Genomic DNA, 18,340 nt, shown 5'->3' with positions numbered 1-18,340 from the left:
AAATTCGTCACTGTAGTTACATTTTGTTGTAGTGTATACGTATGAAGGTAAACACCTCTAGATCTCACAAAAGATTCACACACATAGCATATCAACAACCTCTAAAACATTGTTAGGGTTTTTCCTTTTATACTTGAAGCAAAACATAGGATCCTACACACCATATGGACTTGGGTTGAGTTGGAAATTCTATAGAAAAAACAATCTGCAAAAGATTTGATCGATCGAGTCTAATTTTGGATCGATCAAGCCTTGTAGATTTAGTCCAATAAATTCTGTAATAACTCGATTCCAACTTTACACATAAACACACTTTGAGCAACCTAAATGTAGACTCTAAGTTTTAATCATAGTTTGCCAACATATTACACATTGAAGTTCTAATACATTTAGTTCTTAAAGTCTTAGAACCTAACAACTTTAGTACAAATATATGGTACTGTATGTTTCTAAAAAAGATTCCATGGGATTAAGTTAACGCATATTGTTGTATTACATGTTTTCATGTCAACAAATATGTTGACAACCAAAAAAAAAACAAAACAAAACAAAATAAACAAATTTTTTTATTAATTGGGTTGCCAAACAAAAGAACATATTGTTCATTACAACAATTATTTCTCATTTTAAACTAAGGCAAGATATGGAGAACTAATAGACTTAATTGGATATATCGAATAGAAACAAAAACACTAAGAGCATTAGTAGCCGAGTTGGCAAAAAAGTTCTATTTTACAACCTAAAAATCTATTTTATCTTTTTTATCATCTCATTTTTCAACTTACTCAACATTTCAGGTTCTACTTTTACATACAACTCAATAAAATAATATAAACTACCTGATAAAATAATAAAATAAATATTTCACTCTCTCTTTCCTCCTATCCTCTTTTTCTCCATCCAGTAACCACCACACCCACGATCATAACTAGCCGCCTCCTCCACGACCAAAACCAACCTCTCCTCCACAACCAAAACCAACCTCCATCACCACCACAATCAGTATCCATCCAAAAATCAATACCATAGCCAATAAATAAATAAATAAACCAAACATATTTTGGGTCTATATCCTCATTGAATCCAAATCTTCAGTTCTATGACATCTCAGTTCTCAAGTTCAAGGTGAAAGAAGTAGAACCATCGAAGGTGAAGGGGACACGGCCCTACGACCCTCAACCCATACCCATAAAGGCGTGAAAGAGGGAGGTGGAGGCCGATCTGAAGCCACCCAAAACCGCCACCCAAAGACCCACTACCCTAAACATCCACCAATCAAACCAACACCCAAACAACCACCAAACCAACATCCAAAGCCACTCAAACACCCAGCAACTACCTGCAAACAAAGCCTATCACCCAAGGCCCACAACCCATGACGAGCAAAGCCATCATCCATGACCATGGCAAGTGAAACAGAAACCCATAAATGAAAAATCTTCAAGCCACCGTTGTTGTCACCATCTTCCTACCCTTGCCGCCGCCGTCCCTTGCTTCTGTCGTCGTCGTAGCCTTCAAGCTTTTGAACTGAGAGAGATAGAGCTAAGACGTGAGAGATAGGAAAGTTGAGAGTTGTGCTTGAAGAGAGAGAAAGATGAGATGAAATAATAATTTCTTTTTTACATCCTGTGAATAGTTGGTTCTATTTATGAGAACCAACTGTTCATAGGATGTAAAAAAAATTTACATCCCCACCCCCGGATGCGGGGTTATTTCTCTTGTTTAGTTGCGAAAATAGCAACTGAGGGGGTTTTTACACCCCCCATTGCTAGTGCTTTAAGGATTCCATGTAAAATCTATGTCCACTCTCCAATGAAATTGTGCTACATCAATTGTTTTCAAATTAAAGAAAAGAAAAGATAAAATATTATGTATAATCTTTTTTCTTTTTTCTTTTTTCTTTTTGCTGAAAAAAAAAAGAAAAAGAAAAAAAAAAGGAAAGAGGGTTTCTAGTGTGAGCTCATCGACCCCTCCTCATATAACGGCAATGGATAATACCACATGTACCACCAGGGCTTTACTGGGGCTATTGCTTGAACCGCTCACCAAGTGTAGCAATTTGAAGACTCTTACCTATTATGGATAGTCATATTACTAAAAAAATATGAGAGCCAGAGCATAAATATAAAATCAAACATGAATTGTTGAAATGAAAATTACCCCAAACTTTATGGACTAAAAATGTACTTTGATTTAAACGTTACAGTATTCACAACATCACTGTTTTCAGAAATATTCACAAGTTGTGTTATAAACTAAGTCTATTTCTAACACCCAAAATTTTTTCTTCATTTATAATTGATTGCCATTCTTTCATCCGTATTTAATAATTTATGTTTGATGAGCGGGTCTTTAGGGGGTTTTTCCCTTCTCTATGAGGAGACTATGTTATTATCTTTCATAGAAAATTTATTTAGAAATAAACTAGTAAGTATATGGCTATGTATATTGCAAGAATTTTGTAACTTAATTGATTGACACTTGTTGGCATTACAAGATATTTAGAATTTAAATTCTTCGCCTTAATGTAACTATGCACACCCAGAATGGGCTTAAAGGGCTAGTTCACTCTTGGGCTCATAATATATTTATAATGTGGGCTTTAGATTTCCTACTTTGGGTGATTCTAGCCTAGAGACGCAACGATATCTCTCAAACCTCTGTATTGTTTCCCTATCACTCTTATGACTCTATTGCTCTCAGCTCTTAACTTTCTTCAGAGCGCTCTCAACTAACCCTTTTCCCTTCCTTAGCTTCTCATATTTATAGCCCAAAATTATTGGAGGGATTATGATTGCCTTCAAAGTTAGTGTAATAGGAGGTCCAATATCGTTAATCGTAAGTGGGTGTTTAGGTGGGAGTGGGGTGTGGTGATTGTGTCATTGGAACTGGTTCCCCATTTCAGGAGAGATGTTCGACAGCGTAGTGTTGAATAAACAGGGTGCAATGTCTCTGAGCAATCATGTTTCAGCTCGAGATGTACTTTGTCGGGCAATTTCCAGACGTTAAGTGATGGCGTATTTGTATTATAATGACCTGCTTGACAGGTTTCAGGCCGAGCATAATGTCATGAGGCCTGATTTTAGACGAGTAAATTGGGCCTATAGGCCACATTTTAAAGCTAGAATTTAAAGTGCAAAGCCCAAACGGCCCGGGGGAGTTTCATGCCATACATTAGCCCCCCCTTGATTTGCGCCCGACCACCAGGAACGAATCAAGGAAGCTGAGGGACAATGACTACTCCAAGAAGCTTAACAGATTGATATCGGATGGTTAAGGGCCTCTTTAATGCGTCCTAAAAAGATGCGTTGTATTAGACTGTTGGCTAAGCTGTCATCATTGCCTAATGGTTCGTGAACCAAGGCAACACGCGTGTGGCAGTTAAGGTTGGGATTTGCAAGGTTTTTCGCTCCTCATTTATTAAATTGCATTTATTTCATCCATTTTGACTCCTATAAATAGTTCATTCCAAGTCATTCTTTCACTTTTACATTCTTCACTCTTTGAATTTCCTCTCTGCCGTGCATTCATCTGTTCGCTTATCCTTCAGCCCAGAATACCCTTTTCCTAGAGCCGAAAGTAAGTCCTCTTCCTCTTTCTTTTATTTTAGTTTCTTCCTTCAAGTTTCCTTCTTCAATTTTTAGAGTTTAGGATGGGTTATGCTTACCTTCTAGACAATGAGGCGTCCTTAGCCACTTTTAGGCGCACATTCAACATCCCTGATGTGAATGTGGCATACTACCACGAGAGGGAGATTGCTCTCCACAGGGGGTCTAATACTACTTTTTTTTCTTTGATGGCAATCTTGGAGGGTGGGGTTAGATTTCCCATGGATCCTTTTCTACTCAATCCCCTTAGGTTTTACAATTTGTGTCCGGACCAATTTCCTCCCAGCTTTTACCGGGTAGTTAGTTGTGTTAGTAGGCTAAATCGGATGTATGGTTTGCAATTGAACCACCATGATATAAACTACATGTACAATCTTTGTGGGAGTAAGAAAACCAATTACTACTTGAAAGTCAGAAATATGCGGGTACGGATAATTTCATGCCTACCAAATTCCAATAGGAATTCCGCCGGGGAGTTCGTCCGAGTGAGCGGCAATTAGTTTGTCGATGAAATCCCTTGCCCTTTCTCACGGCGTGAAGTTGGTTTGTACTGATCGTTATTTTGTCTTTCTCTTTACGTATCGTTGTTTTTCTTATCCGAATGCTAATTCATTATATTCTTGTGTGGCAGACGGTAGAGTATGTACCCCAGATATCAGAGTAGTGCACGTGAGGGACCTAAATTTTGTACTCAGGTCCGAAATATTTGTTCATACGGACGGGTAGCTCCGAGCTTTGCACCTCATACTCAGTTGCACCCTCGTGTACAAGACTTGGCAACCTTTTAGCCAAGCCCTTATAGTAGACAGTCTACTATTGTCTTACATCGATGTCTGGCACGCCAATTTCCTTCCCCCCTCATTGACCACCAGCGAAGCCCAAGATATTGGCCCTCACTACACAATTGCTAATGACCTAACCCCAATCAAGGATGAGTCGACCGAATGAGTTTCTCGGGCTTTTAGGGAGTGGGAACACATTCCTGTCGAAGGGAACGAAGGTCAAGCCCAAAAGGCCCAAGTCCAAGCAACTAAGTAAGGTGAAGCCGAGCTCATTCAAGACGAAGCCATGGTGACCAGAAGGAAGATGGCCGTTGGTCGATTCATACCCAGCGCACAACCCTCAACCTAGCCTCAAGGTGAGGCCCTTGCTCCCCCTCCCCCTGTTGCCATCTGTTCCAAGAAGAAACAGAAGGTTGGTGACGTTTCTACTAAGGTCCCCGGTGATGTTCCCATAATGACCCCCGTCGGGGGGGAATTATGATCAAAGAATCAGTAGGTGATTCCTAGCCACCTGCCAAGGGCTGTAAGGACGTGGCATCTTCATTTTTGCCCAAGATCATTAGCCAACCCGACTTCAAGTTAGGTGACGGGCCCCTGCTATCCACCGAAAGCATAATAGCATGGGATAAGGGCCACAGGGGGAGGGTGGCCCAGAGTTTAGTGCACGACCTCCTACTGCCTGAGGACGTGTGGTTCTTCATGGAGGGAGATGAGGAATCACTAGTACGGTGGCTACAATGGCACACCGTGGTGGTAAATTTCCTTTCCTCTCTTTACCTATTTGCTTTTATGCTTGAGTGATCCTCTAACCTTTACTGTCATTGTGTTATCAGTTTACGCAGATGACACATGTACTTGGCAAGAGATTGAAAGAACTCACCGAGCATGTTGATCAGGAGAAGACGTTGAAGGACGTCTCCAATGCTACAGCCAAGGAGAAGGGCAAAGCTGTCGAGGCTGCGGAGAAAAAAGCTCAATCCTCGGAGAAAGCCCGGCTGCTGGCTGAGGAGAAAGTAGCTGAGGTGGAAGGTCGGTTAGAGGGTGTCGAGCTTAAATTAGCAGAGGCAGCCAGTCTTAATTTGGCCTAGGCTGATCAAATAGATGACCTCAAAGCTCCCTTTGAAGCCTGTGAAAACAAATGGTACGACGACGGCTTTGCAGACGCTGAGAAATCTACAAAGCCTGTTGTCCACCAGGTGTGAGGAGGGATGGCTGGTTGCCCTCTAGGTGATAGGAGTGGCTGAGGACTCCCCTTTGAGAGACCCAGGCCAAATCCCCTACCCGGATCCCCCACCCCCCTCCCAGAGTCAGGCCGATGCTGTGGATGAGGAAGAAACTACCAGCATAAGGGAGCTGATCCAAGCAATTGACGCCCATGTTGATCTTGAGGTTTCCGACAACCTTTATGCTGAAGGTAACGAAGAAGCCCGGCAGCTACGAACTGAGGACATTCCCAATCAGACAGCTGACGAAGTAGCCCAACTCTCGCCTACCGATCCTACCCTTTAACATTCACATTTAACTAGTTGTTTTATGTACGTTTGCTTTTACTTTACCTTTTCTTTTTATGGTTTACTCAGGGTCACTGGGTTGTGGTGACCGAACAATGGCCTTAACTTTATTTATTTTCCAGCTGTGGTGATCGAACAATGGTTTGATTTTACTTATGTTTGCAGTAACTGTTTTGTCTCTTGGCTTTGGATACCGAGCACTGTGAATTGTTGCCTTAAAGTTGTTAGGCTTTGTTTTAGCACATTCGGGTGATTGTCTCACCTTCTAGCTGGGCGATTTTAGGGCTTGAGATAATTTTTGGGCATGAAGCCTTCCGTTGCGAGAGGTTTTGCTAGGGCACTATTGGGAATACTTAGCATGAGGCCCTCACCTATCTGGTGATGAAAATTGAGCTGGGAACAGGTCTTCAGATAATTTAGATTTAAGCTTTCTGCCTATCCAGGGACAGGTTTCTGTCCTTAGAAAGTTTAGACTAAGGTTTCCTCCTGCCCAATGATAGGAATCGAACTGGGGACAGGTTTCTGCCCTTAGGTAATAGATTAAGGTTTTCACTTGTTCGGTGATGGGAATCGAACCGGGGACAGGCTTTTGCCCTTAGGTAATAAATTAAGGTTTTCACCTATCTGGTGATGGGAATCGAACCGGGGATAGGCTTCTGTCCTTCGTATAAAACACCCTGCCTTGGTTTCCTTAACCTTTTCTGTATCTTTTGGTCGGCGCTAACAAATTAGTAATGGAATTTAAATGCACTTGCACAGGTAAATACCACCATATTCATTACTAAAACATGTATACACGATTACATCAAACTTACACCCTTGTCTACAACCGATCAGTGATAAAACTTTTTTAAGTTGTGGACATTCCATAGCCGAGGAAGTGGCCTTTTATTCAGATCCTCCAAGTAGTAAGCTCCTACACCTATAATGGTGGTTACTCTATAAGGCCCTTCCCAAGATAAGGCTAACTTCTCGGCATTGGTGTCCCGCATGTTTCCTACCACTTTTCGTAACACCAGATCTCCGGTGCTGAATTCCCTGGTTTTTCCATCCCTGTTGTAGCGCTGGGCTAGTATTTGTTAGTACTCGGCCAGTCGTATAACCGCCATTTCTCGGTATTCTTCCAGCAAATCCAAATGCGTCACCATCAGTTTGTCATTCTAGGCAGGGGCAAATTCTGCAACTTGCACACTACATAAATTTACCTCGGCCGGTATTACAACTTCTGCCTCGTATGTGAAAGAGAATGGAGTCTCCCTCGTAGACCTTCTAGGGGTCGTCCGGTATGCCCATAAGACGTTGTGCAGCTCCTCGGCCCATTTCCCTTTTGTACCGTCTAGCCTCTTCGTCAATCCATTCACGATTACTTTGTTAGTGGCTTCAGCTTGGCCGTTGCTCTGAGGATACGCTGGGGTGGAGTACTTGTTCCTAATACCGAGATCATTGCAAAACTCACAAAAAGCCCTTCTGTCAAATTTTAGTCCATTATTAGATATCAGCGAGTCTGGCACCCCAAACCTCCTGACTATGTTTCTCCATACAAACTTTTTGACATCCACGTCCCGAATATTGGTTAAAGCCTCTGCCTCTGTCTACTTGGTGGAGTAATTGACGGCCACCAACATAAACCTCTAGTTGCCCGTTACCCCGGAAAATGGTCTAAGAATATCTAGCCCTCATTGTGCAAAGGGCTAGGGACTGCTAACTAGATTTAGATGGCCTGCTGGCTGATGGATCAAAGGGTCATGCTTTTGACACTGTTCATACTTTTGTACATACTCAATGGCGTCCTTCTGCATCTGTGGCCACCAAAATCCCTGAGTCATTGCTCGGTGCGCCAGTGAACGTCCCCCTACATGACTGCCACACACTCCATTATGTAACACAGTCAAGAGTTCACTTACCTTCTCTGGGTGCAAACACAAAAGGTATGGCCCCTCAAAAGACCTTTGGTATAACTTGTGATCTGCCGACAACCAGTACCGAGCAACTACTCAGTGAACCCTATTGACTTCCTTCTCATCATTTGGGACTCAATCCTCGGCTAAGAAGTCAATGATTAGGCCCATGCAACATTGTTCGGTTGACGAAATCACTGCAACACTAATAACAACTACAGTATTCATGCTCCACTCTTCTATGATCTCTACCTTGATTAGCCGAGGCTCATCCTCCATCATTGAAGATGCCAACGTGGCCAAAGAGTCAGCATGCTTGTTCTGTTCCTGGGGAACTTGAGTTACCTTCGCAGTACAAAACTTATTCATGACTTGCTTCACCGCTTGTAAGTACTCTTTCATTCGAGAATCCTGGGCTTTAAAACTCCCCTGCACCTGGCTAACAACTAGTCGAGAATCTAAATAGATCTCCACATCCTGGGCACCCATACCTAAAAAGGTTCTCAATCCAACAAGTAGGGCCTTGTACTCAGCTTCATTGTTATAGGCCCTAAACCTCAACCTAAAATTATGCTCCAATCATACTCCTTCCAGGGTGATAATGACAATCCTGATGCCAGCCCCCATAGCACTTGATGCACTGTCCACAAATACCTTCCACAGATGACATTCTACATGATAAACCATTTTCCCCTCATTCTTCGACAAAAAATCTGCAACAAAGTCGGCAAGAACTTGGCCCTTCATCGAACTTCTTGGCCTGTATCGTATATCAAAGGATCCTAGCCAGGTCCCCCATTTAGCTATCCTGCCTGTGAAGTCGGATCTCTTTAATAACGATTTCAAGGGGTACTTGGTCAGGACGTAGATAGTGTGGGCTTGAAAATAGTGAGGTAACTTCCTCGTAGCATGCACTAATGTTAACACCAACTTCTCTAGGGGTAAGCATCTTGTCTCGGCATTGACCATAGTCTTGCTGATGTAGTACACGGGTTGCTACATCCCCTGGTCCCTTAAAAGCAAGGCACTCACAGCATGATCAGACACCGAGAGATACATAAACAAGTCCTCCCCGGGTTCTGGGGCTGCTAACATGGGCGTTCGAGTCAAATATTCCTTTAGGTCTTGAAAAGCTCTTTCACACTCATCACTCCATTGAAATCCCCTCCATTTCTTCAGAAGTTGGAAGAATGGACGGCAGCGATCAGCAAACTTAGAAATGAACCGGTTAAAGGTAGCCAGCATTAATTCCAGTCAATATCTGTACCTCCTTTGGATTTCTCGGTGGCTTAAGATGCTGCACGACATCGATCTGATCGGGATTGACCTCTATCCTATGGCAAGTGATTAGGTAGCCGAGGAATTTACCCGCTCCCACCCCGAAGGTACACTTGTCTGCATTTAGGCATAGCTTGTGTTGCCGGAACACTTCAAATACCCCCCGGAGGTCCTTAATATGCGGTGCCTCCCACTTACTTTTCACTACCATGTCATCGATATATGCCTCAATCGTATGCCCAATCTTGTCCCAAAACATTCTAGTCATCATTCGCTGATATGTTGCCCCGACATTCTTCAACCCAAAGGGCATCACGGTGTAATGGTAGTTTACATCTAGGGAGATGAATGTTGTCTTCTCCTGATCTTTGATAGCTAAGGTGATCTGATGATAGCCCTGAAAGGCAGCCAGAAAACTCATTCTTGGGTGCCCATAGGTAGCATCTACCAATTGATCTATCTTTGGCATTGGGAATGGGTCCTTTGGGCATGCTCGATTTATATCTGTGAAATCTACACAAACTCTCCATTTTTCATTCTTCTTCTTGACCACCACAGTATTTGCCAGCCATTCCGGGAAAAAGATTGCCCTTATCACCTCGGCCTTTTTTAACCTCCAGACCTTCTGCCTTACAACCTCAACGTGTTCCTTGGCCGACTTTCTTGGCTTTTGTTTCTTTGGACGAAATGACGGGTCTACGTTAAGCTTATGAACGATGAACTCGGGATTAACCCCGGGCACCTCATACGGACTCCATGCGAACACATCTACATTTTGTATCAGAAATAGCAGCTTTCCTACCTTATCCTCATCCCCCATACTTGCCTCTATCTGAAAGTAGCGGTCAAAATCCGGTAGTATCTTCACTCTGATTAATTGCTCGGCACAACTAGCCCCCACTCCCTCCCGGGGATTCTGTAATTGCTATGATGGGGCTTCCTCAGTAGTATCCTTTTGCATAGCCTACTCATTCTTTCGATTAACTGCGGCCACTAAGCATTGCTTGGCCACTTACTGGCTCCCCCTTACTACTGCAACACCCTGTTCGATGGGAAATTTAACCTTAACATGCAAGGTGGATGGAACAGCCCCCATTGCGTGGATCCACGGCCTTTCTAGAATCGCCGTGTATGGTGAAAACGTGTTGACTGCTATCATACTTCAACGGCGTATCATACTTCAATAGGTCTCGGTTCTTTAATCCGAGCCCCCTGAATTGGTCCAGATACATCACGTTGGCCCCACTTCCCTGGTCACCATCACTTTTTTGACTAAAAAGCTGCTTATCCGGGCTATGACTACCAATGCGTCATCATGTGGTTGGACTGTTCCTTCTAAATCGTCATAGTCAAAAGCAATGGGCTCTCGACCAATCTTCATCTTCTTCTCGGGTGATTGCTCTCCCGCGCAGTTTCTCATGGGTACTACGATCTGCACTCCTCTTCTGGCTATAGTCGCACCCCTTATGGCAGCGTGGATGACTTCAATCACTCCCAATGGTGGTGGTAGTGGATTTCCCCTTTGTTGAGCACCCTGGCCGGAATCTACCACAAATTCCTTCAGATATCTTGCTTTTACTAGTTGCCCTAAATGATCTTTCAACACCCGACATTTCTCGGTGGTATGCCCCTTATGCTTATGGTACATACAATACAAGCTTTGGTTCCTCCAAGACGGGTCACCCCCCATCTTGTTTGGTCATCTGAAATACGGCTCATGCTTAATCCAGTCCACGATCTTGTGCACCGGCTCTTTAAACGTCACATTCACATCTCCCATTTGTATCTCTGGCTCTTGTATTCTTAGATCCTTTCAAGGCCGTGGTTGAAAATCGGGCTGTCGAAAGTGATTCACTAGTGGGGTCTCACCCTTACTCTGCAACCGATCATCCTCGAGACGTTTATACTCTTTAATATGCCTCATCAGCTGCCTCATACTCTCGGGAGGCTTCTTCGTCAATGATTCTCGTATGTTGTTATTAATGGACAAAAAAGTGACTTCATTGGTATGTTTAAATTAGAATAACAATTTACTACATAAGATTTGTTATGAAAATATTATGGATGTAGCACTTTTTTTTTTTTTTTTCCCTTTACAATACCTTTATTTTTAGTTATGGTTAGTTCCACTTTCCAATGTGGTATGTTATTATTTTATAGGAATTAACATCTCAGTAATTGTGAAAAATATTGTGGTAATTTGTTGTGTTAATGTTTTATTATTATTATATAAGCAAATTCAACGAAGGCAAGCATAATTGAAACAACCAAAGTACTGTAGAGTAAGTACCTAAAATAAAAAAAAATACCGTAGCGTTACACACCGTAGCAATAACTTATTGACTCTTTTTATAAATAGATAATTTGTTGCGTTAATGTTTTATTATTATTATATAAGCAAGTTCAACGGAGCAAGCATTGCTGAGGAAATTGAAACAACAAAAACAAAAACAAAAACAAAACAAAAAAATTGAACAAACCATAATACTGTAGCATTGCACACGGTAGCAATAATACTGCAGCATTGCGCACGGCTCGTTTTATATATATATTTTTTTTGATGAACAGGCTCGTTTTATATATAGATAATTTGTTGAGTTAATGTTTTATTATTATTATATAAGCAAGTTAAACAAAAGCAAGCATTACAGTAAAAATTGAAACAACTAAAGAACCGTAGAGCAAGTCCCGTTAAAAAAAAAAGTTCCGTTAAAAAAAATGAAAAAGAAAAATAAATGGTTCAAACCAAAGTACTGTTGCGTTGCACACTAACAATAACTCATTGGCTCTTTTCATATATAGAAAATAGCTCGAAGAGTTAAGGTGAACTAACTCATGTTAGTTTTGCCGCCACACCTCAGCCAATTTCGCCAATGCAACATGAGAGGACCCACCCTCTTTCACAGCAGCAACTGCTTCATCTCTCAAACCCGAAACCCTTTCTCTCAGTTCTGTCCCAACTTCCGAATCCATTAACTCCTTCACTCGCTCCTCCAACTCAGTTGCACTCACAAACCCATCTTCCGACTCGTTTAACTCCAAAGCTAACTTGGTTTCCGCCACCAAAACCGCCCTATTCAACCTTTGCTCTGCGTACAAAGGCCAACCAACCATCGGCACTCCACACCAAATCGCTTCAAGCACTGAGTTCCACCCACAGTGAGTCACGAACCCACCCACTGAGTCATGACTCAGCACTGCCACCTGTGGAGCCCATTGTTTCACCACAAATCCCTTATCTTTGGTCCTTTCCAAGAAACCCGTTGGCAACAATTCATCCAAGTTTGGATCTTTATCCGTATCTGGTGGTGGATTTCTCACAACCCACAAAAATCTTTGATCGCTATTTTCTAAACCCACCGCAATTTCTTTCACCTGCTTCTCCGAAAACGATCCCAAGCTTCCGAAACATAGAAACACAACGCTTCGACTCGGTTGTGAGTTTAGCCAATTCAAACACTCGTGCTCTTCTCCATCTTGATTGGTGTTTGATATCAAAGGTCCAATACAGAAAATTGGCGGAGTTGGTCCATCTGGGACACATAGTCCACCAGAGATTGCCTTGATAGCTTTTGTTTCGAGCAAGTCGAACGCGTTTAGAACAAGTCCATTTGAATTGGCCATGTGGGTTGCAGTGTTAAGAAAATATTCGTACATTTTAGTAGTGGGATCGAACGTAATTTTGGGCATGTCTGAAACCCGGACAGGAGGTAAGCCAGGAATATCAACAAGAAGCATATTGTTGAGATCATTGATGCTTTGATCCTTATTTTTATGCAAGGTGGGGCGGTAAAGAAACGAGGCTAGATTACTTGGGCTAGAGGTGAAGAAATAGTAGGTGGGGATGGTAAGGTTTGAGGCCACTTCAAAAGCAGCATCACAGAAGAAATCAATGATAAAGGCTCTGAGTTTGGAGGTTTGGGATATAGTTTTCAGGGTTTGGTGGAGATTTGGGTTGTTGAGGCGGGGGATTAAGAATTTAAGATCTACAAAGAAAGTAGTACTGGGTGGAACTTCAGAGATAGGTGGGAGGTGGTGGAAAGTGATAGATGGGGTGGTGGAATTGACGGTAGTGATGTATTTGGTGGTAGAGCTAGCTACATATTGAGGTGTAGCGGAGTTCGTATTTGTGTTTGGTTCGCTTAAGATGAGGATTGTGATGGAGAAAGAAGGGTGATGTTTGAGTATGAGCTTGCCAAGCTCTACCATGGAGATCAGATGGCCTCTGCCTGGAGAAGGATATAGAACTATGGCATCCTCCATTTTCACAAAGAAGAGAAGAATGGTGCTGGGGTTTTCAAAGGCTTATGAACAATCATAATTTGCATACAAACTTCAATAAATACTCAATCATCCAGGTTTGTGTTTTAACGTTTTAATTTGTCTAGAAAAGTTAATTGTTGCAAAAATAAAAGTATAAGTAGCATAAAAATACATGTCAAAATGTAAAAGGGTATGGTTGTTTAAATATTAAAATCAACATTGTCAACCAGCTCCTTAATCATCATGATTGTTTTTTTTTTTTTTTTTTTTTTTTTTTTTTTTTTTTTTTTTTGGAGAAACAAAAAATAGTAGTTTTTATGGTCATATTACACCTCCAAGCAGAGAGCAGTGGTCTCAGTCAGGGAGTCTATAGTCGGTACCCATTTTGTACCCTCTGTGTGGAAGTCACCTCACATTTTGTGAGTATATCTCATCACTAAATTTACCCACCAACAAAAGCCTATGAGCAGCAGGACTCGAATCTAAATGTATTGCACGAAGCGTCTGAGTCTTTACCTAATCAGCCCTCGTTGGCTTAATCATCATGATTGTGTTTTAATTTTTATAGATAAGTTTTGTCCACATAACTTCAACTACTGTAGCATCTGTTTCGTCATGGCATACGTCTGAGAACTGAGAAGTCTTAGTCTCTGTCGCTTAGTTGTTTTATATGTTGACTTAATTGTAAGTATTTCCGTTATGACTACTAATTTGATGTCATTATCATTTATTTATTTTTTAAATTTAAATACATTTAGTAAATTATAAAAGTATTTAAACTAAAGGTGACTAATTTTTTTTAATTAAAAGTATTTAGAACTGAATATAGAGTTTTGTTAGTTACTTTTTGTATAATATATATTTTTAATATATATTTACCGTTTTGTTAGTTTCTCCTTTTCCAGTCTCCTTAATTTAATGTTAAAAAAAATAGTTTATATGTATTTTGTAATTCAATTAAATTGGTATCATAGTTTTAAGAATCGGTACGACGAAGAATTAAAAATGAGGCTGATTATTAGTTTTGTGGTCTGACCGGTAGTCAATCTGATGAGTCATAAATAATTTAATTAATAATTATTAAATAATACAAATTAATTATACATTTATAATAACTAATAATATTTACTAAAAAATATTTTAGGTAATTAAAATAATTTGTAAGTGAATTTTTCAATTAATATAATGGAAGTAATAATATGTTCCAAATGTTTAAAGTTTAAACAAAGACAATCTAATAATAAAAAGAGATTTTTAGGAGCATTTGAATCAAAAGAAAATATAAAAAATGAAGTTATTGGCACAATTAAGGGATAATAATAAAATATTATATGGGAGAAGAAGTAAAAAAAAAAAAAGTAACTAATGCATAGGCATGACAGACGGGCCCGTGAAGCCCGCGGGGCCCGACGGGGCGGGTTTGGGGTTGAAAAAAAACTCGTTTATTAATCAGGATAAGTTCGAGTAATAGGTTTAGGCTCGCGAGTCGGGTTCGGGCACAAAGAAACTTGGCCCGAATCCGCCTGGTTACCATTCCTACTAATGCAGTTTGTTCTTTTTCCTTTTTTTTCTTTTTTTGATCGTAATGCCATTTGTTCTTTGTTGTAGTTGAAAGAGACCCACATAGATGAATAATAAAATATTATTGTTGTGTGGCTGTCTTCTATTTGACTTTTACCTCTCATCAAAAATGGCAAAAGCCCAAAAGAAGACAGTTACACAATAATAATATTTTATGCAACTATCTAACACCTAAAGTCTAGAACCTAACGAAATCAACCTAAAGAATATTAGAAGAAGCGGTGAGGACTAAGGAGATTGCATTTGGTAGTAGACTCAGTACGACACTCTCATCGCAAACTTCAAATTCAAGTTTTGAGATTCCTCCTCTTGCTAAATTGTTTGCGGTCATTGTTAGTTTAGATTCAAGGTCAAACTTCTCCTATTTTCTGCATTCTCCTCTACCACTTAGAACCGGTTCAACCTTCCCGGTTGTTGATTTTGAGGATTGAACCTCCGCTTCTCCTGTTTTGAGCGATTTTTATGCATTTTCGGTTTTCGTAAATATTATAACCGGTGTTGACACTGGTTCACGGTTGAACCAACCAGTCTGGTCCAATTTTTAAAACCATAATTGAAATAGAACTATTTGATATAAAAATTGTATTAATTTATTTTGTTTCTCAATTGTGTTTAGATTGAATTATTTTATTTCTTACAAGCTAAATGTTATTTGATTCGATATTTTATGTTGATATGATAATTTGAGTATAGTGATACTACTACTTAGATTTTTCAAATGACAGGCATAGCAAATAATTGTAATGTACTATTTCTTTTTTTTTTTTTCTTCTTTGTTTTTGAAAAATTAGCTAATAGTAATAATAGTAGCTACTCAGTATTGTAAAGTGTTGTGATAATAGAGCTGAACATGCCTTTTCATTATAGAGGCCACTCCTCGGAGACCAAATCCACACCAATTTAAGCATACACTAACTAATAGTAATAATAGTAAGTTGTCTCTTTATTTAGCCAAAAAGGAAATCGTAAACCCTTTCTTCAATTCAGCAACAATACATGAAAATGTTAGACATATTGATGAGTGAACTCATGTCTTTCTTTTCTTATATGGTACAAACAAAGAACAAAACTTAACTTGCATAATAATGCTGCCACTATTGTCAGGTTTGCTCCAACAACTGGGCCAATTTGGCTAATGCAACATGGGAGGAGCCACCTTCTCTCTGGGCTATCATAGCTTCATCTCTGAAGCCCAAAACACTCTCTCTCACCTCTCTCCCAGCTTTGGACTCAAATAACTCCCTCACTCGATTTTCCAACTCTTCTGCACTCACAAACCCATCTTCCATCTCCTTTAAACCCAATGCCACCTTCATTTCATCCACCAAAAACACCCTGTTCAACCTTTGCCCTGCATACAAAGGCCACGCAACCATTGGCATACCAACACTAATTGCTTCAAGCACCGAGTTCCACCCACAGTGAGTCACGAACCCACCCACCGAGTCATGACTCAGCACTTCCACCTGTGGAGCCCATTGTTTCACTACAAACCCCCTATCCTTGGTCCTTTCCAAGAAACCCTTTGACAATAGTTCATCCAAGTTTGGCTCTTCATCATTATTTGGTGGTGGATTTCTTACCACCCACAAAAACCTTTGCCCACTATTCTCCAATCCCACCGCCATTTCTTCCAACTGTTTCGCTGAAAACAATCCCATGCTTCCAAAACACAGAAACACAACACTTCGACTCGGTTGGGAGTTCAGCCATTTCAAACACTCATGCTCATCTTCATCTTGATTGCTGCTTGATATCAAAGGTCCAATACAAAATATTGGTGGAGTTGGTCCATCTGGGACACATAATCCATCCGAAATTGCTTTGACAACTTTTGTTTCGAGCAAATCAAACGTGTTTACAATAATTCCATTTGATTTGGCCATATGGGCTGCTGTGTTTAAGAAATACTCATACCATTCAGCTGTACGATCTGTTATACTTCCTGGCATGTCTGAAGCTCGGATAGGCGGTAAGCCAGGAATGTCAAGAAGCATATCACCGAGATCTTTCAAGCTTTTTTCCACTTTTTTATGCAAGGTTGGTATGTATAGAAACAAAGCTAGAGCGCTTGCGCCAGAGGGGAAGAAATAGTAAGTGGGGATGTCAAGGTTTGTCGCCACTTCGAAAGCAGCATCACAGAAGAAATCAATTATAAATGCTTTGAGTTTGGAGGTTTGGGAAATAGTTTTGAGAGCTTGATGGAGATTAAGGTTGTTGAGGCGTGGGATTAGGAAGGCTTGTGCTATAGGGGAAGGAGTGGATGGGACTTCGGAGATTGGTGGGAGGTGGTGAAAGTTGATAGATGGAGTGGTGGAATTGACAGCGGTGATGTATTGGGTGGTAGAGCTGGCTACATATTGGGGTGCGGTGGAGGTAGTACTTGTGTTTGGTTTGTTAAAGATAAGGATTGTGATGTTGAAAGAAGGGTTATGTTTGAGTATGAGCTTGCCAAGCTCGACCATGGAGATTAGATGGCCTCTGCCTGGGAAAGGGTACAGAACTATGGCATTTTCCATGTTCACACAGAAGACAAGAATGGCTAGGGGGGGTTTCTTAACTATGTGGGATTGTGAGTGGGTGATATACAATTATACAATTGTATAATTAACTCAAGGGTTGATGTACGTAGTTTTCAAGGGCTTTTGTCTTTTATGACCTATATGAGGCCCTAGGTTAAGACTACAAATTTTTTAACATAGTACTTGTCACAATGGAAGAGCCACATGTTCAAATATAAAATTTCTATGAAAATAACAAATTCTTGGTCCAAACACACTGTAAATGGTATCTAACCCCACTATAGATTGGAACATTTTTTAATGACTAAAGTCTGATTATGTTGTGTGGTTTGAGAACTTTCCTCTTACTTTTTTGGCTGCTTTGCAAGCTAATTAATTACTGAGGAAATCGAAATATACCCAGCATATTGCTCTTAGATGCTGTTTTATTCTGATTTGTATGCGTCAGTTTCTAGCAGGCCTGCCATCCTTTAGGCTTTGTTTTCTTTCATTTTTTTTTTGGTTACCATTTTTCTTTCAATTTTTTGAATAAAGTTCCAACTTCTTTCAAAATTTAAAATAAAATAATAATAAGTCTAAACCAGTGCCAAAGATCAGTCTCCTCTCTCATTTTCTTTTTCCATGGCTAATTCTTAACATTATCTAAGGAAAAAAAGCAAACAGAAATTACAACGGACCCAATGCAATAATATGGAGCGGACTAATTCTTTCTTCCTTTAAAGATTAGACTATATAATAAAAGTGAGTTTAGAAGCTGAGTGGCGCGAATGACTTCACCAAATTACAACAATATTTTAGACCAAGACAATTTTTTAAATAGAGACAATAAATTATTTGTTTTTATCAATTTTTTAAAATAAAACAACAATAAGTATTTTAACAACGCATGCTACATGC

The 18,340-nt window shown here is 40.4% G+C and overlaps 2 protein-coding genes across 2 annotated transcripts; both read right to left on the bottom strand.

Annotated features, from left to right (window-relative positions):
• Positions 1–10,308: 10,308 nt before the first annotated feature.
• LOC136069061 (uncharacterized) lies at positions 10,309–10,767 on the bottom strand. Its single transcript, XM_065777138.1, has one exon. The coding sequence runs from the start codon at positions 10,765–10,767 to the stop codon at positions 10,309–10,311; it is 459 nt and encodes a 152-aa protein (XP_065633210.1).
• A 1,001-nt stretch (positions 10,768–11,768) lies between these two features.
• LOC112007224 (uncharacterized) lies at positions 11,769–17,491 on the bottom strand. The gene is made up of 2 exons (XM_065777136.1): positions 16,027–17,491; positions 11,769–13,384 (listed from the first exon to the last, which is right to left on the bottom strand). Exons 1-2 carry the CDS (start codon positions 17,438–17,440, stop codon positions 11,916–11,918), a joined length of 2,883 nt encoding a protein of 960 aa, XP_065633208.1. The 5' UTR covers positions 17,441–17,491; the 3' UTR covers positions 11,769–11,915.
• Positions 17,492–18,340: the final 849 nt, after the last annotated feature.

Source organism: Quercus suber, unplaced genomic scaffold, assembly GCF_002906115.3.
Source record: "Quercus suber isolate HL8 unplaced genomic scaffold, Cork oak 2.0 scaffold_149, whole genome shotgun sequence".
NCBI lineage: Eukaryota > Viridiplantae > Streptophyta > Magnoliopsida > Fagales > Fagaceae > Quercus > Quercus suber.
This window is presented reverse-complemented; position numbering and strand designations above follow the sequence as displayed.

Excerpts from the sequence above, each read along its gene's own strand:
- LOC136069061 (XM_065777138.1), bottom strand. The coding sequence starts at position 10,767 with ATGGGGGGTGACCCGTCTTGGAGGAACCAAAGCTTGTATTGTATGTAC.
- LOC112007224 (XM_065777136.1), bottom strand. The coding sequence starts at position 17,440 with ATGGAAAATGCCATAGTTCTGTACCCTTTCCCAGGCAGAGGCCATCTA. Across the intron at positions 13,385-16,026 it reads GGCCCAGTTGTTGGAGCAAA|AAGCCTTTGAAAACCCCAGC; the intron begins CCTGACAATAGT and ends ATGATTGTTCAT.